Below are 23,921 nucleotides of genomic sequence, written 5' to 3' on the forward strand. Positions count from 1 at the left end.
ACTCCAAGATATTGAACCTTTTCATCATTATGGTTTGACCCACTCCTATTGTTATCAATGATTGTGAGGACCCATTAACAGAGAATTGGGTTGAACAGGTTAATGGTTGTGATGTTGAAATGCATTTTGATGTTTTTTCATTTTCCTTTACATCAATCCATCGTCTTTGATGATTAGGGTCAGAGCAAAGTTTGCAGTAGTCACATTGTGGAGCCAGTGAGATATTTTTCATTATTTTAACACTCTTCTTTTTCTTTAATATTAGGTTTGACTTTGTAGCAGTGCCCATCGTACATCCGAGGTTCAAACGAGAACTGATGTCGGGCCAGGCCAAAGACAGACCAGGTGCATTCACAAGGTCTGATCTACTGCTCTCAAGTCATGGTAAGTGCTATATATAAAACCATCTTGCAAGGACGATAAAGGAATGTGATATACAAATCAGTGATTGTCTAAATCTGCTGTTTTCACAGAAGGTCTTATTAGAGCAGGTATTGGCTGAATGAGTACAATAAATTGACAGAAAGTATCACTTTCCATCAGCTGAATCAGAAAAAAAGCAGTATTGAGCCAAATCTATACAGATTTTCACTTGCTTGGCTTGGTATGTCTTAGCAGACTTGGTCAATGAAAATCAAATTTACTGTATCTAGTTGTTCAGGGGCCTTCAAATATTCAAGTTTCAGTTAAAATGCAATATATGAGATCTGTTATGCCTCACTGCTTTTAACCAACTTCACCTGATTGTGGCATTTAACTTTGCAGGATTAACCCTTTTCCTGCCAAGTCGGTGAAAATCCGCTTGAAATTCGGTGTAGCCAGAATCTAAGCACTGGTGACCGTTATTCTCCCAACCCGGTGGAAATCGGGCCCTTTTTGGGTACCCCCTTTCCTGCCAAGTCGACGGCACTACGTTTTGCTATCCCCTGTGCGTTTAGGGGTCATCCGAGGAGAGGTTTTCTGACAAGGAACGCCTTTTCCCCTCGAAATGGGTTCGCAGGGAGTCGATAGACAGGGAAAGGTGCAGAAACCTGTCCGCCAGTCCCCCACACCCGAGGGGGGCTGGTTTTTTTTACCGCTTTTTAGCGGACTTGGCAGGATAGCATGGTGACGTTTTCTGGCGGAGTTGGACGTACTTGGCTGCCTGGCACTATACAGATTGCTGCCGAACTTGACCAACTCGGCAATGCTAATCTAGAAGGCTACCTCTTGCAAACGACTTGGCAGATATGCCGATGGTGCGAGACGAAAGTCACTTATTCAGTTGTGCGTGACTGAAAATGAGAACGTATTTTTGACGGGACGGCTCGACTTGTTCCTCCCATGGAACGGATATGAACGACTCGGAAATACCATTACAAACTGGTGTCCGACGTACTAAGCTGGGCTTCAGCTCTGCAAGTTCAAGCCAGGCAACGTCCTTCACTGCCTTGTCCGTGCCATTCAATGGACGTAGCTTTGGATTTTTTATTTATTCCATCGTCCGAAGTATTGGCTCTGGTTTGCAGGCAAACGTATCCTCTTGCCGACGCATTGGTAACTACATACGCTGTTTGCGTACAGAGAATTCAAAAGGGCACATAAGGTCAATGCGTAGTCAGGCTACGGGGATACCGTCTGCATTTAGCAGGGACTGCTTTTGTTATGCAAACCAGCTAGCAGTACAATATGGCTGCCAGGCATGTGGACACGTCGATGGCTAGAACAATGGAAGCATATTGCGTTGCACCCGTGCATCGCAAAAGTGAACTGAAGACTTGGGTGTAGTGACTGGTTATCACTGGTTAGCTGCAGCCCAAGCCATGTCGGTACAAACCCGTACCTGACTGAGGACCACTCGATTAAGTCAGTAATGAACGGTAACACTCGTAAGCCAACTCCCAACTGAGCTGGCTAAGTACGTTGAGCTGTGCTTCAATGGCTCAGCCATGTCGTTAATACAACGGCAAAAACGTAGTTTTTGTGCTACACTGCCAAGTCGTTTAAGGTACGTATTCAATTGACCCTACCCTGGGGAAACAGGACAGGTTTGACGGTGCTTCTGCACCCCTAGCACGACCCTCAGGGTCTCTGACTAACGGACGAGTGAGGTGATGTTTGTGCCTAGCGGACGTGCGTAATACTGAAGGAGTTTATTTCCGAAAAAATAAACATGAAACGGCAATAAAATGACGCACTGCCAGGGGCAAACAAAGCCGGTGACCTCAATTTTTTTCTGCAGCAACCCTTGAGCTCCTTCCCCTGTCTACGGGCATGTAGAAATTATCGAAGTCTAACACGTATAAGTACGGCTAAAACTACCCTGAAAATGGGCGATTTCTGCCAAAATGCCTGGCAGGATAACATGCAGGAGAGCCAATCTTTTGCAGGCACATATTATGGGGCGGTTTTCTACTGACTTGGGAGAATAACGGACAAGGGCGCTCGGCAGGAAAAGGGTTAAAGGGTACTGTAAATTGACAGATTTTAAAGTAGTAGTACATGTACTGTCATGATTACTAATTTTTGTTTCTCTTCAGTGAGAATGAATGTGTCTCTTTTTTTAAATCTGGATTAACTAGATTTAGTCTTTGAAATATAGTGTAGAAAAGGGCATCAGCTTGCTACCATATTCTTTGGGAGAATGTAGCAAAAAAAACCAAGCCTGCAGCAAGACAACCTGGCAAATACTGTAACGCCCATATACAGTTATAGTAGTATATTCTGCATTACAATTCTCATCCCCAGTGGACTGTTTAAAAATAGTTTGAAAAATCAACTCGTCACAGTCCTTTTACCAAGCTTGGAGAACACAGGCAAATGATTTTGAAACTCTCGGTGACATTTCAGCTGTCCCAAAATATGGCTGCAGTAATGTGCCACTGAAAATCAACTGTAAAATGATTAGCGATGCTCTGGTAGAATTTCCCAGCTGGGCACCCTGAACAGAAAGAAAATAGTCACTGCATTTGCCTTCTCAATTTATTTAGCCCCGAAGCTTTTAGTTAATTTGACATCTTGTATGTCTAGTGCAAGTCATCATTCTGGATGATAAAAAGTGACATTTTCACCTTCAATGGGTTTTTTAACCTTTAAATGCTTTAAGGTTCGATTACGTTGCAAAGCCGGAACAGGTGCATTTGATGAGTAATTTCTTTCAAATTACTTTGTGAACCCAGTTTTGCATAATAGCCAAACAGTCTGAGTGTGTCCTTTTCTCATTTTTGGGGTGAATTCTGCTTCTTTTTAATTTATTCATTGGGAGAATGTTGTTTTATTTTGATGTTGTGTGCCAATTATAAAAGGTAGAATGTGCCTTGGAAACAGATATAAGAAGTCAAATTTTTACAATTCTTTTCTGATCTACCACTCGTGATGACTCATTTTAAAGCTCTTGGTGTAACAAAAATGTTCTCCGTCTTAGTTTTACAAAATCATAAAAATTTTGTTTTTTCGCACAGAGTTAACGCAGAGATGGCAGCCATTTTGAATTTCAGATATCGGTAAATGTTAGGCAATTTTGTTTCTCTGGTACCACACATTGCTTTGTGACCCCTAATTTTTGTCTTTGATTTGATGAGAGAATGATTGAAAGTTTCATTGAGGAAAGTTTGAGGAAAAGTTTAAGTCTCACATTCAAGGTGCATACTACATGTACCTTTGTGTAGAGGCAAGTTGTATTGTCATTCTTCCTTCACATGATGAAGGATTCATCTACAGCTCTGACAGTGCTGCTGATCCACAGAATTGACAAAGAAAGCAATGCAGTATTTCAATCATCTACTAGCAATATTTGGTAACAGCCGTATTTGCAGAGTTCAACCCTTTGCAAAGGTGTACAAATGTACAGTGTGATTGTAATTGCCATTCATCACATTATTAGAGGTTATAGTTTGTTTTCATACGGCATTTCATCTTTTGTGGTGTTAACGATGAAAAAAAGCAACCTTGCCTTTAATGTGGTTTGACTGTAAAGAAGCAAATTTCGCTAAATACATTATCATGCTATATACAGTAACACGAAATTAGATTTGAATGCACACAACCATTCTCTATCAACATGAATTCCCCCTGGACTGCAAACTGCAGGAAAGATACAGGAGCTGTTTCAAAGAATATGGTACGCTTTTCAGATCACAACACCGAATTTCTACTTGTGATATCTTCAAAAATATTACAAATCAGATCTGATCAGCAAGTAAAAAAGCAATTTGGATGTTGAAATTTTATCATTCACATTCATGTTGAGACTGTTGAGTGGTATTGAACGGATCACTTACCACATCAAATGGAACTTGTAGGCGGTTGTTTGAACTACAAGTTCATTATTTATTGATCTCACTGCCGACTTAATTCAACCTGGCCATTGTAAACTCTAATCCCTTGGGAGAAGGAGGATTAATTTGCAAAATTCTGGAAGTTATTTCGTTGGCTCTGCTCCACATTACGGTTCGTAAAATTGAATATTTTCCTGCGTCATTGAGGCCCTCCTTGCGTCAGAGATGCTAAATTGGCAATAGAGGACACACTGTTCCTAAGGGAAAGAAATTACAATATTCCGTCCCAAATATTCCTTCTTCATGCAGCTCACATTTCGTGATGTCAATAGTTGCAGGCGTGTTGTCATGTTTAAACTTACATATACTGTTACAGTCAGCAAAGCACTATTAATTTCATATGGAATACTGAAAACCACTTCAAACATATGTGTTCAATGATGTATTATGTGTGTACGTGTACGTGTGTGTATTTATTTCCTTGTATATGTTTATCAGGTAAAGTTTCCATCATTTTGTTCATCGTTACACATGGTAAATTCTTATGTTTGTTTGTCTCACTCATTATCATAAAATACATGAAAAATCAATGATTTGATAATTTTTCATATATTAAGTCAGTGAATGGTCTCTTTGAACAGTTTGTGTGTGTACTAGAGCCATCAGAGAAACTGACAAAGAAACAGAACTAAATCATCCGTGAGCATAGCTTATTGAAAGGGGAATGGGAAATGTAAAATAATGTAGGATGACCAATTGACAACTGTCTTCTAAGTTTGTGGCTAGGTTTTTGCCCAAACAACGACAGAGCTCCCACAACTGACCAGTGATGAAAATACATGGCAGAGTTTTTGTGTTTTTCGTGCGTGAATGTCAGAGATATTTTGGAGATCAACACAAAACAGAACGGCAGTACATGCACTTCCTGATACATAACTGTATGATAGCATGTATTCAGATATTAGTAAAATACCACAAAGACCCTATCAATTCGACCAGAACAGCTTGAGCGGACGTATAGAAATTTGCATAATTCAATACGCTGCAGAGCCTCGTTCTGAATGTAAACAAGCAATATGCCGGAATACACGTCGTTCGAGCGACTTGGTCGTGAAAATGGGCTCGAAAGCTCACAAATATGATTATTTAATGCGAAATTGAACGTGCTATGAGGTAATGTACACGTTTGAGAGTAATTTCATCGTATCTATGTATGATAGAAATAAATACTAATGATAATTGACAACTGAATTCGTACGTTGCCATGATGGTTTATACCTCTCATCTGTGTGCTATTTTTAGACTGTGACCCGAAAAACACTGATACAGGTCTTGAACAAAATAATACTTGTTGTGTCAAACCACTTGCTATTGAACAATGTTTGTGACAAGTTTCGTGAATTTCTGACAGTGTGCCTATATTTGCGGCAAGATTTCACGATGCCATGTATGCGCTGTTACCGTACAAGGCCGATCGTACAGCCCAGTGTACGCGTGTAGCCTACAGCGTATGTAACGCTATGCACTGAGTTAATACGGCGAAACTCGAGGCTTTAATACGCTATCGGACTTCAGTCAACATTGACGAGTTGAAACATGATAACTGGACAGTGATATACTACCCGTGACAAATCACGGTCACTCAAATCCACTCTCACAACGATATTATTATCTTGAAAGGCTGAGGGGTCAGTAAAATCAGACGTGGGTATGTCCGACCACCACATCCTGCATCGACTCCAAACAGACAGACACTGACAGTTAACAATGACCGAATACAAGAGAAGTCGGCCAGTACAGTATGCACCCAATTAGAATATATGCTCCATAGGCCTAATAGTGTTTCTTTTTTTGAAGTCTCACTTAAGTTATATACGAAAGCGATCTAAATGTCATTCATAAGATGAGCGTAATGTTTGCAAACTTCACAGATCACGGTTCAACGCACGTATGATATTACACACATTGGGTAAAATTAAAGATGGCGGTGTATATCGCGATCGTGGTAGCGAGTTTTGCAGTCTTCGTCATAGTTACACTTGAAGTTCGTTAAAAAGTCATAGGAGATGGCGAAGCAACTTAGTTAAGAGTCATCAAGCCATGAATTTTACTGAAGAAATGGCATAATGTTTGCCTGAACTTTATACGGTACGCGCGCGATCTGCAGAAACACGGAGGCAGACCGTATGTACATGTTTTGCAGGGTGGACGTGGGAGCTCTTCGACTTTGAGTTGTTTTCTGATGTTCGTAGTACCCGGTAGTATTAAACCGACAAAATAACAAAAACTATGGTAGTAAAAAGTTAAAATTGTTTGGCATATTCAACTGTGAAGAGAATGCGTATGCAATCATATTGCTTTGTTGCGAGTGGCAGACTTCTCCTGGCCGAGTTCCACTGCACTGGCCGAGTTGGTCGGCACCATCGGCGCTGCGCTGGCGATGGCCGAGTTCGCAACTGCCCGACTTCTCCGGTTACCCAATGGAATATTGGTAGCCAATGCCTACGAGGACTACCGCGAAATTGTAACCCAAGCATCAAATATAAATATAACATAAGTTGGATTGACAACAGTAAAATATGTGATATTGTGCATCTTTGGGCCTAAACATTTGTAAACGTGAGCAAGGCGTCAGCGGAGTGCAACACGTTCCTCACTTTAAGCGGCCATCTTGTCTTCTGATGGCGGGACGGTGTACGACCTACGAGGCCAAAGCAGTGATTTGCAGGGCATGAACAAGAATAAAACTAAGTTAGGGGGCTTAAATAATGATTAGACTGTCTAACTATGTAAAAATATTCACAAGAATCAGCTGTGCATGTAGTTGCGGCAGCCCAAAAGTAGGCCTATGTTTAGCGAGCCATAGATCGACAATACACACATAGCACCAAAAGTAAGCCGTAGAAGTTGATAAAAATTCATAGGCACAAACTTAACTGCTTTATATGACCATAGAAACGTCTCTGACATCGTTTGTTGGGAAAAAATGGGCTGAAATTGCCCCCCAAAAAACAGGAAAATTCACACTAACGGTCAAGTAGAACAGCGCCCTCATCACTTCCATTTGAACGAAATTCTAATATAAATATGCAAATAGGGGTATCTCCGCTCAAGCTGAGAAAAAATGACTATGATTTTAAATAGTTGAATTATTAGAAAATTAACAAAGCCAAAATAATTTTAGTGGTCAAATTATTAGGGATTTCAACTTTTTTAAGAGTTCATAGGTGATATGCTTACCATCTTGGATGATTGAAACATGTAAAGATGACTTTTCGAAGTCCCGACGTAGTCATTTTGTGTTGTAAATTGTATTGTTCTGTGTATTTCATCGAAAATAAAATGTTCAAAATAGTTTGTCATGATTGGTTGGTCAAATTATTAGAGATTGAAAAAGTCACCATTTCCATCAGTGGTCGAACTGATGAAGGTAAAAAGAAATAATGTTTTGAGAAAAAAATTGGGTTGTCGAATTAATAGAGTGGTCGAATTGATAGGGTTTTCACAGTAGCTTGAAGGGCAGCAACTGTAGCTTTGGATGATTTTGTTCATCATCTTTGTTTTTAGTGTCAACCACAGATTCTTGGTCTTCTTCCCAAAGTATGTTCCACCACAGGGGACCCAGTAGTCTGGTTGTTGCTGTTGTTTGTATTGTCGTTTATGTTTATATTAGTTGTAATTGACCAATAAAATTCAACGAAAATAATATTGTGTTGTTGTTGTTTCAAACGTAATGTAGATGTCATAAGAAACACTATAAGGACGTTGACCAATACAACACGCTCACAACGTACACTCTGTACAATACAAACAACAATAACCAGATTACTGGGTCTGCAGTATCCAACTTGTCAACTCGGCCTGCACATGTGTAGATTGCATGCTGCTTGTTGACAGGAATTAAGTGTAAACAATAATGGGGCATCGTGTGGACGATGTACTGACAAGCTAAATAGTGGGTGTTTCAATATGCTTTGGAGAGTTATACAAGAACATGCAATTGACATTAAAAACAAATATAGGGGGGAAAATCATCAAAGTTACAGCTACTGTGGCTTTTGACAGTTTTACCCCCATGCCCTGTATATACCCTGTACACGGATCCACCCATCCCATTGAAAACAATAGGATTTTACCATTGACTAACGATGGGTAATTTACATGCATTGAAGCTGCTACAAATACACTACAGCTCAGTCCTTTGAAGTCTACAAAGCGTTCATCAGTCATTTGGAGGCATTCCGTAAAGCGTACAATGTTTCACAGCAAAAGTGGTGATTTACTTACAGCCCCTCTCAACTGAGTTTGCCCTTTCACTGTCTGGTACACTCAAGCTGTTTGTACTAGATCAAGTACTTGCATAGAACAAACAATAGCTGCGTACTCGAACATGTGACAGCTCACAGACTTTTGAGTGAGAGAACTTCTCGATAGAGAGTGGATCGCTGATATTGTAAATCTTGATTCCGTTGTCTTTCTTACACTGAACTGTGCCTTGTTCTGTGATAATGCTCATCCCAAGTTCACTCATTATCCTGTTGAGACAGTACTTCCTTCACGGGATCTCAACTATTTAATGTGCCTGTTCCAAGCAGACAGAAAGAGAGTTACAGGCATTTAGACAGGCTTCAGTGAAATTGTCAACAGTTTGTTTGCCATTTTTTGGCAATACATGTACATGTATTTGTCAACAACCTACCACAACTCAGAGCCTTCTTTTACACCTCTTTCTCAGCATTGTAACTTATTCCAATCTTTGGATTAGAAGCATTTGTAAGTATTCCGTTTGCATCTTTATTTTTCTTTTGTTGTGGCACATTGGCTTATATTATTATATGTCTGATGTTGGTGGAAGGGCAGTGTGATACTGATAGGGAGTTTTACACTGTACAGAAGTACCCTTACACGGTGCCAACCTTTGTAGAATATATTAATGATGCTGCTATTTCAATATTTCTAAATTCTATCCTAACTTGGTCAAGCTGTTTCCTGTGTAAAATTTATAATTGAAGCTGTAGCTTCTATTGGGAAATAATTTTTTACGCCCCCTCCCCAACAGGTCTGAATTCCACTTATTTTATTTAAGCCCCATATCTGCATCTATTTAACCCACACAACAATCTTCTTTCAGTCTATGATTGATTCAAGTGCTGGTTCTAATTGCTCTGAAGTCCTCTCAACCAATTAGAGTTCTTACTGTTAGTTTTGATGAAAAAAAAAACCAAGCCAATGAAATTTGCTGTTTCTAAATAGATATCATTTACTTACAAAGTGGTCATTGATTTGTTCAGAAATACTATGTAAACTTTTGATCATTCTCAGTTAAACTAAAACTAGAAACTGTGTCCACTGCAACTTTTGTCTAATTCACTTACAAGAATCAATGTTTTCGTATGCAAGTATTGATCTGGTGTTCATACCTGGAGATCCTGGTAATGAGTCATTAATTTTGGAAAGTAATCATGCACCTCAGATTGTCTACTACATTATTTGTCTTTCTTGCAAGGAGTTGCAGTGTGCACTTTTGCTGGTAGCATTGTTCATCCAAACTCATTAAACTGTACTTGCAGCTCAAACTGCCAGAGACAAGTTTTAACTTGGTTTGATGATATGTTTTTGAGCCATTGCACACTCGTCAGTTGTTGCACTGTCCTTATCTGTTTTGAAATATGAAAATTACAAATCAGCTGTTCTCAACGTGAGTTTGGTATGTTTTTAGAGTACATCTACAGTAAACTAAGATGTTTAACCTCTACATGTATCAAACTAGCCCAAAATATTAGGCTGTTCAATAGAAGGTGACCCAGTGACACTATATTGTTAACTGAAATATTTGAGTATAGCTTTTATCTTTGTATCTAAAGCACCCAGAAACAACTATCTCATTCATTTTGAAATTGAGACAAAAATAATCTTCATGTTAAGACTTCCATATTAAGATGACTATAGGGTTTTCAGCAGCAAATATGATCCTGTAGGATCGTGATGTCCCCATGGTAACCAGGTTGTTACCTGCCCATTTGTCTGAGAGCAGTGTAACTGTTCTTCATCATAAATTGCTATTTTGTAGGAAACACTGTGCACGTCTCAAATAATGGCCTATGTCACTCAGCGTTCCTACTGGCATTGAGCTGGCTTCCTATTAAAATGTGTGGATTAGCTCTCACGGTTGTTGGTGCCCCTGAACTGCAGATCAGGAAACCCCAATAAGTGCAAATTATATCGTTAATTGCATTAATGGATGAAAAGGGTATTGCTGATTGGGATATACCTCTTTTCACCTCAAGTCCCATGGCAGCGTGTTTTTGAAATTTTATACAGAAAGCTTTTCCAAGGAAAGCTTTCAGTGAAAGTATCCTCACAGCTGAAAGAAACCTGCTTTCAGAACATGTTACAACATTAAAGATTGAAAAAAAAGCCATGGCTGTCAATCTTCCAGTAGCTTCGCCGTGTGAGAAGTGCCTGAATGGATTTGCAATGTACCCTGCTGTGACGTGCTCGGAATTTGATTTGCCCTCGTTAAGCCCTGACATATACCGTAAGCTCTTATTGAAAAGCATTGAAATCCATCTTGGGCTATTCAACAAAACAACCTTGCTCAGAAGAGCTTTAGGAAAAAAACAAGACTGAAAATCAACTTTGTGCGAGATTTATAATCAACCTGTACATTTTTTGCGGAGGGGTCAGAGATCTGTATTACCCCAAGGAGTGCTGAGAGAAAACTAGCGACGCCAATTGGCGTCACACAGCATCACGACTTCTAAGTTAGTTTTCCTCTGTGCAGTTTTGTTTTCAGTGAGGAAATGGATAATCTAGTCGCCATAAAATATGCTTTGATTGATGAATGTGGTGAATTCTTCATTTTTGAATTTAATCATTGAAGCCAAAGTTTAACAGGCTCACTTTAGCTCTACCAGCCATTCATTTGTCATAAATCATAGCAAACAAGATTTTTTGTACATGACGCAATGATGCAGATGTGTGGAAAATTGAATAACAAGCATTTAATGTTTAATGGGTGTTTTTAAGTTATTAATTTTTATTCTTGTTAATCAGTCACGAAACAAATTACAGTCATAGATTTCTTACAAATCTGTCATTTGCGATGTGTGTAAATCAGTATAATTCTTACAATATTTAGATTTATCTGCAAAAATCCTCGAAAACCTGCCTCACGACTGTCATGCTTTGAATTGCACTGTGGTAACATTGAAGTTATGTAGGTGTTGGATAACACGGTGCGTGACTTCATTAATGCCTGTGGGACATTGCTCAGCACAAGAAAGATAAAACAGACTCCGTAGGATGCGACATGATTTACAGAGATGAGAGTGATACAAGCATACCAGATAAACATATTTCAGCAGAGTCGCACCAGACAGTTCCACAATATCATTAAACTCTATGGTGGACTATGCATACAGAACAGATGGAAAGCAGGCCACTACTGTAGTTTCAGTAGATTTTCTATTTTCCCAGAGGTATCACATCTGTGCGGTGTGGCCATTTCGCTAGATATCTGGAGGGAAAGAAGTTTTTCAACTGGAAACATGCAACAGGGTACACTTAAGTAATTGAATTCTTATAGTTGTCATGGAAACTGATATTTATGACAGAATCTGCTGCTGTAGGCATAAGTTTAAGCACAAGTAAAATTTTAATAAAAGTCTGTTGTCACAGGCTCCTTTGACTGCTTTCGTCTTGGAACTCGCGAAGTACACAGAAAATATATATATATATTCTGTGTTCTTCATGAGTTCCAAGACGTAGGCAGTTCACTGTTTATGTCTTAGAACTCATGAAGTATGACATATAATCTTCATGTTTAAAAAAAGGGGTTTATTTCATGCACTGTATCTAGATGCAAAATGTCAACATAGCTGCAACATTTAAATTTTATATATACATAATGACAAACATGTTTTAACTTTCATCAGTTGCTAGCGTACCCTCGATAGAGTCTACATTTGCTGTATGACGATCCCTTCCCTTTAATCAATTATAGGAGAACAAGCAAGAAAATCCATTTATTTTACAGAACAAAAATAATGCAAGTATTATCTCGTGTCCCTACAAACAAACAAATGTAACCATGTATATTCAGACACAACGTTTGTGTAAAATGTTCAACGTTTCATGTAGTGCAGAATGAAACCTGTCTATTGATTTGCACTCTTCAAGTGGGATCTTTTAAGTTCCCGAGGACATAGTCCTGCAGGGACTTATAGATTGGGTCCTGTCCATCTGTCTGTCAGCAGCCGTCATGAGCCGATTTTCTTCAAACTGTGTGCAAGGATAAAGTACTGTGCCATACATGTACACGTCAATTTATTTTCCGATGCGATCCAATATGGCCGCCGGGTGGCCATTTGTTGTGAATTTTTCATGTTTTTGAACCATAACTCTTTTATCCGTGAACCGATTTCATTTTATATTGGTACACAGATAAAGTACTATGGCGTATATGAGCATGTCAATTTATTTCACCATATGATCTAATATGGCTGTCAGGCAGCCATTTCGTTACGATTTTTTCATGTTTTTGAACCATAACTCAACTATCCCTGAACCGATTTCATTCAATGTTGGTACACAGATAAAGTACTATGCCATATATATGCACACTATGCCATATATATGCACTTCAATTTATTTTGCGATATGATCCAATATGGCCGCCGGGCGGCCATTTTGTTACGATTTTTTCATGTCTTTGAACCATAACTCAACTATCTCTGAACAGATTTCGTTCAATGATGGTACACAGATAAAGTACTAGAGCATTTATATGCATGTCAATTTATTTCGCGATATGATCCAATACCCCGGGTATGGCCGCTGGGCGGCCATTTTGTTACGATTTTTCATGTTTTTGAACCATAACTCAACTATCCATGAACAGATTTCATTCAAACTTGGCACACATACATTATAGTGTGGATGTGCATGTCAATTACTGGTGCAAGCAGGGACTGTGTCATCAGCGATGACTTGTTTCAAAAGAAAAGGTGACAGCAGAGACAGAAATTATGAGACCACTTACTTTATATATATAAGTTGCATTAAGGTAGTATGCATCTCAAAGGCAAAAGACTTTAAGTTTGGCTCAAACTTTCCTTAACGACACCTTCAACCATCCTCTTACCAAGTCAGGATAAAAAGCAGCGGTCAACAAGCAAAGCTCGGTACTTGAGAAACAAATTACCTAACATTAACCAATATGTGAAATTTAATATGGCTGCAATCCCTGAGTTAACTCTATGGGGAAAAATAAAATTTTTGATTTTCAAAAAACTAAGATGGTGGAAATTTTCCTTACTTCAAGAGCTTGAATATGAGCCCCAACAAGTGGTTGATCAGAAAAGAATTGTAAAAATTTGAAGGTCAGAATATCTAGTACCTGAGGCGTGCATACATCTCGAGTTCACCAGCTCTCACACTGTAAAGCACACCTATCAATCTAGAAATCTTGAACATTCTGTCCACACAGACTGGAGCTCTCTCGTTGTTGGCAAGACATCACCATGGATACAGCTGGACTCACAGGAGGACACTCTCAGGAGGAACTCAGAGCTGGCTTTGAAGCAGGAGTTGTCGTATGCTGGACACCTCAGCATGCCAGCCGTCTTAGTCAAGTTGACAAGTGGCAATTGTAGCAATCTTGGCAGGGTTCTATTAGGTCACATGCTGGGAGGCTACAACCAACAGGTAAGAGGCGGTGATAGATTTATTGAGTCTTTGTGAGTGACAGACTGATTGATGGATAAATTGGTTCACTAACTAATTGCTTTTGTCAGTGCATCAATTGCTAGTATGATCTACAGTCTGAGGTGAATCTATTGATTCAGTATGACTCTAAGTTTGGTACATAGAAATGCCAGCCATTTTATGAGTACAGGATCACACAAGTATACCAGCCGGCAGACTCAACCAGGCTGTTGTAGGGAAATTCCGTTTTTGTTATCAGAGAATCCATCAATCTATTTCAAAGGTAATCTTGACAGTTAAGCAGGCTTTACAGATGTTCTGAGCTCAGTATGAAGATTTATTATTTGGCAACTCTTGGTTTAACTGGTTGTAAATCAAAGGGAAGCCCAGCTAGTCACAGTCTTGCTTGACTTACCATAACTGACTCTGTACAGTACATGTATCTGCTAACTGGACTCTAAATATTACAAGTTGACAGCTTGGTAATCTCTTGTCACCTATCTGCAATATGGGTGTTGTATCGATTCAGCTGTCTGCAATGAGTGTCAAAATGAGATCTAAATTACCGAACAGTTTTCTGATGTAAAGATTCATGACAGCTTTTGAATTTGCATTGGATGAGCCTAATTGATAATGGAATAGGTACATCCTTGTAGTATTCATAAAGTTAGCAGTCTTACTTGCCGTACATGAAATTCAACGTATTATAATAATTAATGTGAGAGATGTATGAAAGGGGTTATATTATGTTTCCAATGGATGGCAATGAAAGACTTTCAATAGATACACTGTACCGTTGGATCCGATGTGACTAGTTTTGTGTATTGTTCATAAAAAATAAGATTCTATGCTGTGTTTAGTTTGTACAAATAAGCTGGTTGATTTACTAGAACACATAGGGCAATAGAAAAAATTCAAAAATATGTATCTCCTTTAATAGTAAAGCAAATCAAATAAATGTCACTGGATTTGTTCAGAATATCTTGATAATAATACTGTTTGTCATGTAGTTTCTGATGTTGTTTGAAATGCAGACCTTTCATACCATTTTGTTATGAGATAGAAATAAGATTCAAATCAGGCACAGTTTATTTGTGCAGAAATGTGAACACTATAGAGGAAATACTAATATAATAATTATTTGGAATATGAAAGACATGCCATTTTCATTGCACAACATCATGCAACGTGTCATGAATGTTTTGCATGAACAGCTTTGGATTCACGTTCCGATGGCGGCCCCATCCACCACCAGAGACAACCTTGTAGACTACGACAGTGAGGCTAACAACCAGGAAGACCGGGACAAGAAAGAAGTGGTTGATACCTGGCAGTGGTGGAATGCAATACGCACTGTCTGTGATAGTCACAAGAAAATGTCATTAGGTAAAAAAAAAACATGTCATCACTGCTTTTAGTTTTTGTCTGGCTGTTTGACCCCTGTGTGTCTTGGGTCAAACATCATTTCAGCTTCAATTATAGGAGTCTTCCTGATATACATTAACGTTTAATCCCACTGGACTCCGCAATCCCATGGGTGAATCGTGACATATAATAATCCATGCATTAATTCATCAACGGATATTGTCTGAGCGTGCACATCCAGTTATAGTAACACATTTAGTAATAATTTAGATACATAGAGCACACATCACTCACTTTACACCCTTTTATGCATTTTGTGTAACATGAAAATTATTCACTTCCGTAAAAGTGTTCTAATAAGTGTCGTGTAAGTATTGTAAATACAATGATAATTGTATATTTCAAACTTTCGGTAGGGTAAGTGGTCCTATACATTGGGAAATGACAGTTGAAGGGTGAAATTTGAATTTTACTGTACAGAGTATGTCAACTAGCATGAAATTGGAATTCCACTTGACAGTGAGGTGGTATCAAATTAATCAATCAGACTCATCTATCACCCTTGACAGTTCACACTACACATTTCCTCGCACAGTGTGTATCTCAATGTTTCATTCATCATGTGTGTTCCTCATTTTCAGCCCTTGAAATTTCTATTGACCTGCCATCCAAGGCGGTCATAGACCGATGGCTAGGGGAACCAATCAAATGCGCCATACTGCCAACCACTGTCTTCTTGACCAATAAGAAGGGATATCCAGTGCTTTCCAAATCCCACCAGCAGCTTGTCATTCGTTTACACAAGGTAAGCCGAAGTCACCTCTGGGAGGTGCTCCGTCTGTTGCTCATTTCATGTCCTTTAACCCTAGTCCTGACAAGTCTGAGAAAATTGTGTTGATTTGCAGAGTGTCCTGCAGCTGAATGAAGTGGGAAATTTTTCCCTGCCAAATCAGTACATAGTCCATATATATCCAGCTAAGTCTGGTGACACACACCATGTTGAGGTGGACTTTTAGGGGCTCCAACTGCCAGGGTTAGCCTATGTGACATGCTATGTCTATGAAAAGAGATGTTGTCTCAGTACCGCTTTTGACTGTTGTTGCAGGATCACAGGTGAAGAGCCTGGTAGGAAAAGGGGTGATTTCTCTGCATCAAAAATAATTTTAATTATATTTGTCTTTATTTCTATATTTTGTGTGTTTTGGTAATAGATGTTCTATTCATTGCTATCCGTTTTGTGTTTCCTATTATCCTCCGTACATTTCTGAAATTTTGTATTGACTCACTTAGGTATGCCCCAAATTGTATAGAACTGGAAAGAAATGTCAAAGTGGTATGTTTGTCGAAAATGAAAGTATCAAATGTTTGGTCGAACTTTACTCAAGGACAATTCAGACCATTCTCGTTCATAATCAAAAATAAAAATTCTGGGGTCACTGGACAAATTTCATCACAGGAACAAATTACCTTAAGTTTACTGATATTGAAATTCAAAATGATTGCTAGTCTCTGTGACAACTCTACTGGGGAAAAACTGAATTTTCGATGTATAACAGAGAACAGACTGAAAACTTCATTTGCTCCACAAGCCGTAAAATCATTCCTCACTGGCAACAGAACAGCAAAGTATTAAAATAAATCGAGTCCAAGAAGAGAAATACTCAAAAGTACACATTCCATTTACCATGCATTTTTCATTGTCAGTTTAAAATCGTGTCTCAATCTAAGGTATTAGAAAAATGCTCACTTCTAAGCTTTATGGAGTGAAATTTTAGATGCAGCGTAAGATTATCCCATACTCCTCTCACAGTCTATCAGAAAATGTCAGCCTTTGCCCAAGGGAAGAGATTTCAAACGCTGAATATCTGCAATTCTAATGACACAAAGGCAGAGACTGCGCAAGAACTTATCTTCACAGAAAATTGATTCAAATTGACAAAGTCGTCAGCTTTTGAGTTTATTTTTTCAGATTCTGTTTTGCATCATTACTCTCTTAAAATTTTCCAAGTGCTTGTGAGATGTATCAATGCTCATCTCAAGAAGTGATAAAAAAATCACTGAGCTGCACCGTAGATGCTGTGTTCAGGATAGGATTTACCACCTGGGAATGAGTGAAAATACAACATTCATGTGTCATTTCAAAATTCACAAAATCTTTGCCGGTGCTCTCCTTATTTGCTATTTTTTGCTATTTTTTATTATTTTCAGTAGTTTTGAACCTAAAACAAATTACGTCGGGTTATTTACTGTAAAATTATTCCATATTTTCAAGGTGTGTCATTTGCTTTCTGTAGGTTGTTCAAAACAAAGCCGTTCAAGTAATCACAGATTCGACTCGCCAGTATCACAGCAGACCAATTGTCATTTGAGCTCTGTGCCATCTTTAAAGTTTTTAGCAGATTGAGAATTCCATGCAAAATGGTGGAAATAAAAATCCATGATAATAAATAGTTAATGCTGTCACCATGTATCCTATGATAATAAGGATGATAGCACTGCGGGGTTGATAGTAAATCACAGTGCTTTGATATCTCGGTTCAAATGAAGTGGCTTCCGAAATCAATCATGAACTCAAGTAGAGTGACTCAGTGTACAGTGCACCAAGGTTTGCTGATTGGGAGAGCAGCTGTCACCTTATTTGATACCAGAATCTCTCATTTGCATTTTCTATAGCTGTCCTGTCTGCCGGCAGTGTTGAGGTTATATTTTACTGACTCTGTGTGTCTCATGTATCTGGGTTCTGACTGTGAGAACTGACCTCTTTGAAGCCCCACTAGCTGTAACTTTTGATGTGTTTCACCACTAAATTTTTGTGTGTTCTGTTTTTAACATACAGTTTCTTGTTGTACTCCCAAAATTGTGTTAAAATGTCTGCTATTCAGCTTGTCAACGCAGCCTGTGTGTGTGTGATTCAAAGTCACTGTCTTTATCGACAATTGAATTTCTGTCAACAAGGGATTCACATTTGTCAACAGTAAGGGGTGTAGATAATTAAAACGTGTGCATGGTGAACACAAGTTTTGTGTTTAGGGGGAAGGTGTTTGGCTTTATTTCGATTACCATGCGTAAAAATCGCACTACATGCTTTTATATCGCAATATATCTCAACACGTTCTTATGTATTGCAAAATATCGTGCTGTATTGTTTGGTGTGTACCAGTGTGGCACATGCGCTACACCAGCATTCCTTTGACATACATGTGGTTCAGCGTGTGAGTGAAATAATGTAACAATCAACTTGGATACACTGTTTCAATTCACTTCATTCTGTTGGTTGCGTCATCGTCGAGTTGGCGCTGAACAATATGGGGGGGTGGGGTGGGGGGGGGGACATATGCATGATTTCATAGTGCCATCAATTACTGATTGTAGGTATGCTGATACAGAATGAGGCTTGGTTGGATTTTCACACTTCCAAACTTTCGTTTAGGGGACAGGGAGTGGGGGTTGAGGCCAAATTCATTCTGTAACCATGGCCCCTAACATGGCAGAGTGTACACCATGTAACATTGAGTTTGTAACCATGGCCCCTTACATGGCAGAGTGTACACCATGTAACATTGAGTTTGTAACCATGGCCCCTAACATGGCAGAGTGTACACCATGTAACATTGAGTTTGTAACCATGGCCCCTTACATGGCAGAGTGTACACCATGTAACATTGAGTTTGTAACCATGCCCCTAACATGGCAGAGTGTACACCATGTAACATTGAGTTTGTAACCATGGCCCCTAACATGGCAGAGTGTACACCATGTAACATTGAGTTTGTAACCATGGCCCCTAACATGGCAGAGTGTACACCATGTAACATTGAGTTTGTAACCATGGCCCCTAACATGGCAGAGTGTACACCATGTAACATTGAGTTTAAAAGGCTAGTACTTTCTATTTCAACAGGGAATATTGAGAGGAACATGACATTTTGTTTATTTGGTGGGGAAAAATGAAAATTTTATCAAAAGGGGAAGCTATTGACCCTTTAAATTGTAGAAAATTGACAATACTGTCAGTTATTTTCGTCTCATCTACACAAATTACTCCTTGTGTCATGAGAAGAATACAGTAGACTCTTAAAATTAATACAGCTTTGAATAAAACTCTGTTTTAAGTACGTTGGATTTTGTTAAAATTCTATTTTTGCAATCCACATCGCCAAAAATATGAGAAATTAGTGTTCAAAATGGCCATGAAATTTAAACTGTTGATGGATATTGAAGAGATGACTTATAATATTAAATGGAACTGTAGAAGATACTTTTGATCTAAAAGTTCTTTGAAAATTGAGAATTTTTGTAATGAAATTCAGTATGGCAATGGTAACCACTTTAGGTGAAAAAGGGAGTTCATTGAAAGGATGTACTACAAATTGGGCAGACAAGAAGTATTAATTTTCAATGAACACATATTGTAATGTTAAAGCCTAGCGTCAAAAATCTCAGATCTTTGTCGCAAGCGAGAGATAAGTCAGGAATCATTTGTCAGTGTGACATTTTCTCAGAATTTTTACACTGCCTTATGTTTCATATTGTCATGTCTTTTCAGATGTGTTCGATCAAAAAATTCAAACAAAAGACGATTAATGATCAAGACTGTGTTCACTATTCTCAGCCATTCTTTTTAAATGTTATTTGCACATTATCTGATCATTCAGTTTGACGCAGTCTTATGACATTTTTTGGTGTCATAAAAAATCAATTTCCTGGCATTAACCAAAAAAGATATCCGCTGACAGTGATAATAATCTAGCTTCACATTGAACACAAAAGATTGAGAAGGCGGTTTAACTGGCATGCTGATGTGATGAAAACTCTCGGCGACTAGTCATGTGATATAGATGTCCTGATAAGATAGTATTTCTTGGTAAGGTTTGTGATTTCAGACATCATGGTGGATCAGATGTTTTTGGCCTTGAGGTGGCAACGTGTCTTGAATTTATTTTTTTTTCATATTTGAACATATTTTGACTGACGCTAATAAATAGTACCTGGATATCAATCTCTAGGTACACCAAAAGAAAAGTGAATCCAGGCTGCCGTATGTCTATAAAGTGCTTGTCTTAGGGTGTCTTATGAGATGTACACACAAACATGCCCCCTAGGGTCATGTTAATTTATACTATAGCATACTCTGTGTGCAAACTACTCTTTAATTTTGCCCCTGCCCTTTCATTACCATAAGTTGGCGCAACCCTGTTATTCCAGTTGTGTTTATAGGCCTTGTACAATATCTTTTTTTGGTTTGAGATGAGAATGAAAGATATTTTTGCTCAGGCTCAATCATGATGAATTTCCATCTGTTCATTTGCTTTTCCACAGCTTGACGTGCAAATGATGATAACCGGCACAAATCGTCATCCGGATAAAGGCATCAGGGCGTATGTGCAATACATGGATCACCTGTACCAAGCTCAGCCTCCCTTGTCAGGATTAGAATCCTTTGCCAAGGGCTATGAAGACTATCTGCAGTGTCCCCTCCAGGTATAGTTCTGTGTTGTTGATTTGTGTGAGCTCCTCTGTGAAATCGGAGATTATGTAGTCTTGTAAGAAGCTTAAATTTTCACATTTCCCTGCTCATCTGTGCATGTTGTTGATAAGCCGTTGCACAGAGGTAGTTTTGTCAAGAAAGTGACCGTTGTTGTCTTTCTAATTCTTCCATTGCTTATCTGAGATTACAAGAGCTAAATGTTACCAATGGCGCCCATCGATCTGGCTGCTATTTTAAGAATTAGTTTTGACCTCACTAGTAAAAAGAATTTGCTCAGTCATGTTTGAAATTTAAGCATAAAACAATGAGAGCGCTATTGCTTTCATGAGTGCCACTGAGTGGTTGACCCTTTCAGCTCTTCAGGATGGTTTAATCCAATTGTTTTAGCTGTGTAATTGGACCCATACACTTTGAAAGGGGTATGGATACATGTAGATAAGATTGTTACTCTGCCTTTCTTAGTTTTGTGTAAGAAAACATTTTGCTACATACAGAGCTTGAAAATAAAAAGCCTTATCTATCTGTTGTGGCATGAGCCCTGTATTTCAATATGGCTGGTATTGAAACTCTGGTCAGAGTTTGGCAGTCTTCTACATGTCTCCCCATATACATATATTTTTACAGCACACACACACACACACACACACACACACACACACACACAAGCACAAACACATGCGTGCATACACACACATATCCCCACACACCCACATACATAAAAGGACTCACATTTACAAGCAATCCAGATAGTACTGGTGTATGTCACATTTAATACACATTATACACAGAGACTTGGAGAATGTAATATCACATCAATCCCATAGTTTATACCTAGAGAAAGGTGCATCCAGAATCTTATATACGTTATCTACAAACAGGCTTTGACAATACATATACACGCCAGATATCAGAGTATTTTACCATGGAAAACTGATCCACTCTCATTTCAGCCACTAGCCGACAATCTAGAATCACAGACTTATGAAATATTTGAGAAAGATCCAGTGAAGTATACGCAGTATGAGAAAGCTATCTATTACGCGTTACTGGATAGAGTCCCTGCAGAGGAAAAGACAGACACAACAGTGTAAGTGAATCTAATTGGTCAGGTTTTGTATCTTTTTAGGGGGCTCATTATTTGCTACAATGTCAGTAAAAATGCTGGTAATTACACTGCATCAGCTAACACATGCTGTGCTGTCTCCTCGTTTGATGTTACTTTTCCAGAAATTTGTGTCATATGACTTCTGTATATATGAAGGAAATTCTTGCGATGATGCTTGCCTTTTCCACCAAGTACTTTGTAATCAATGTACAATACAGATATCTGTAGCTACAGGCCCAGTTGAGGTCTGCTATGTGCCTAGAATGATTTGTTTTCTAGCAAAATGATTTTCTGAAAGATGCTGCTTCTAGGGTGTTTAGGTCAAAGTACCATCTTTATTCAACCAGATCATGGCACAGAGCTGTTCACTTTAGCGAGCAAAGCATTCTTCTTGACTTCACATTTGCAAAATTAGAAGTGATTAATCCATTCACCTCCAGTTCTCGTATTCACAGGCTCATTCCCATCATTTGTGTAAGTGTACATGATACAAGATAAAGATGGGGCAAGTCAGATGTTGAAAAGGTTGTAAAATCTGTGCCTGAATTCTGACATAGTATCGATTGAAGAGTCATGCACAGGGCTGTCAATGTTTTACAGAATAGTAGGGTACAAGTGAAAGAACAGGAGGGTACAGCCTTGTGCGGAGCGAAGCGGAGCAAGGCGTGCGCGCAAGCGGGGGGAGGCCAGGAGGGGGGTGTCCCCCCTCCTGAAGCTGAAGCTTTTCTAATTATTCATCTTCAATTGGTGGCCTGTGGTGGCACTTTTGAGGGCAATTTACTGTCAAGTTTATTATAACTGAAGTATAAAAAGTAACATGAAATTGAATCTTGTAAAATAAATTAAAACAGAAGTATTACAGAGTTTTTGTTTATTGATACACCAGGTTATTATTATTTGCATACGTAAAAGTAAAAAGTAACATGAAATTGAATCTTGTGAAATAAATTAAAACAGAAGTATTACAGAGTTTATGTTTATTGATACACCAGGTTATTATTATTTGCATACGAATTCTGTTAAATTACAACCTGCTTAATAAAGATCATAATCTGAACCATAATCAGAATCACTGGAGTACTCATCTAAGCCCAAGGCTTGTATGGCAGTACCAGCTGACAATACCTCAATATTGCCATTCTCAGGCTGATGAAACAGTAGCTTCAGAAACTACATCTGCAAAAACTATTTCTTCAGATGTAGCTTTAGAAACTACACCTGCAGAAACTATTTCTTAAGAAACAACATCTGCAGAAAGTAATTCAATAATTGTAATACGTTCCCATTCAAAAACACTAATCGTATTAGAATTTAAAAAAATCTTGTCCCCACTGCAAAACTGATGTCATAACGTCACGACAAAAAATTCCGATCTACGTCTGGTTGATACTGCTGTAATTTTATTTTGTCTGTTTCAAGACCTCTCCTCAGAGTTACCGGCTATGAATTTCCGGTGTGAAAATTTACAAATGTAATGGGGTAAATACGAGACCATTACCAGAGACAATTTGAGTAGACGCTACGTCATACAAACAATTACAATACTCAAGTTTACATCCGCAAATGAAATTGCGTGGCTTCGTTGTCCGTCGGCCTCTCAATCGACAAGATTGAGAATATGTTGATTTATTTACGTAGTAAATCCTTGCGCGTGAAAGTTAACGATCAAATCTTTTCTCCTGGTGACTGTCATAGTATCTATTCTGATATCCCTCACAGTAGTCAGAGTTTTGTCGAAACCCTCGCCGGCCAAGTGGGTAGGCTCACTACATGCATGTTATATCCATATCGTTTACCGCCGCACGTAGGTGCAAGATACCGCGAAAGTATATTGTCAAGCCTAGTTAAATTTTGTGATTGCTCTAAACATTAAAAAATGTTGGTCTTGGTAAATGATTTTGAAGGATCCGAATACCGATATTTGCTTTTGAGGAAAGATTTTGGATGTCGGAAAATATTTATCAATCTTCAATACTCGCGCCTTCGAAACAACCACAGT

At 38.6% G+C, this 23,921-nt stretch overlaps 1 protein-coding gene across 1 annotated transcript in view; it reads left to right on the top strand.

Moving 5' to 3' along the window:
• Positions 1-23,921, top strand: part of LOC139147678 (protein arginine N-methyltransferase 5-like) — a 41,375-nt gene that overhangs the window by 4,192 nt on the left and 13,262 nt on the right. Inside the window, exons 2-7 of the mRNA XM_070718829.1 lie at positions 266-384; positions 13,747-13,964; positions 15,179-15,350; positions 15,971-16,134; positions 20,649-20,810; positions 21,768-21,904. Of these exons, the coding sequence (XP_070574930.1) occupies positions 266-384; positions 13,747-13,964; positions 15,179-15,350; positions 15,971-16,134; positions 20,649-20,810; positions 21,768-21,904 (972 nt within the window). The remainder of the gene's footprint in view (positions 1-265; positions 385-13,746; positions 13,965-15,178; positions 15,351-15,970; positions 16,135-20,648; positions 20,811-21,767; positions 21,905-23,921) is intronic.

The sequence above is a fragment of the Ptychodera flava genome, chromosome 13, assembly GCF_041260155.1.
Source record: "Ptychodera flava strain L36383 chromosome 13, AS_Pfla_20210202, whole genome shotgun sequence".
Classification (NCBI taxonomy): domain Eukaryota; kingdom Metazoa; phylum Hemichordata; class Enteropneusta; family Ptychoderidae; genus Ptychodera; species Ptychodera flava.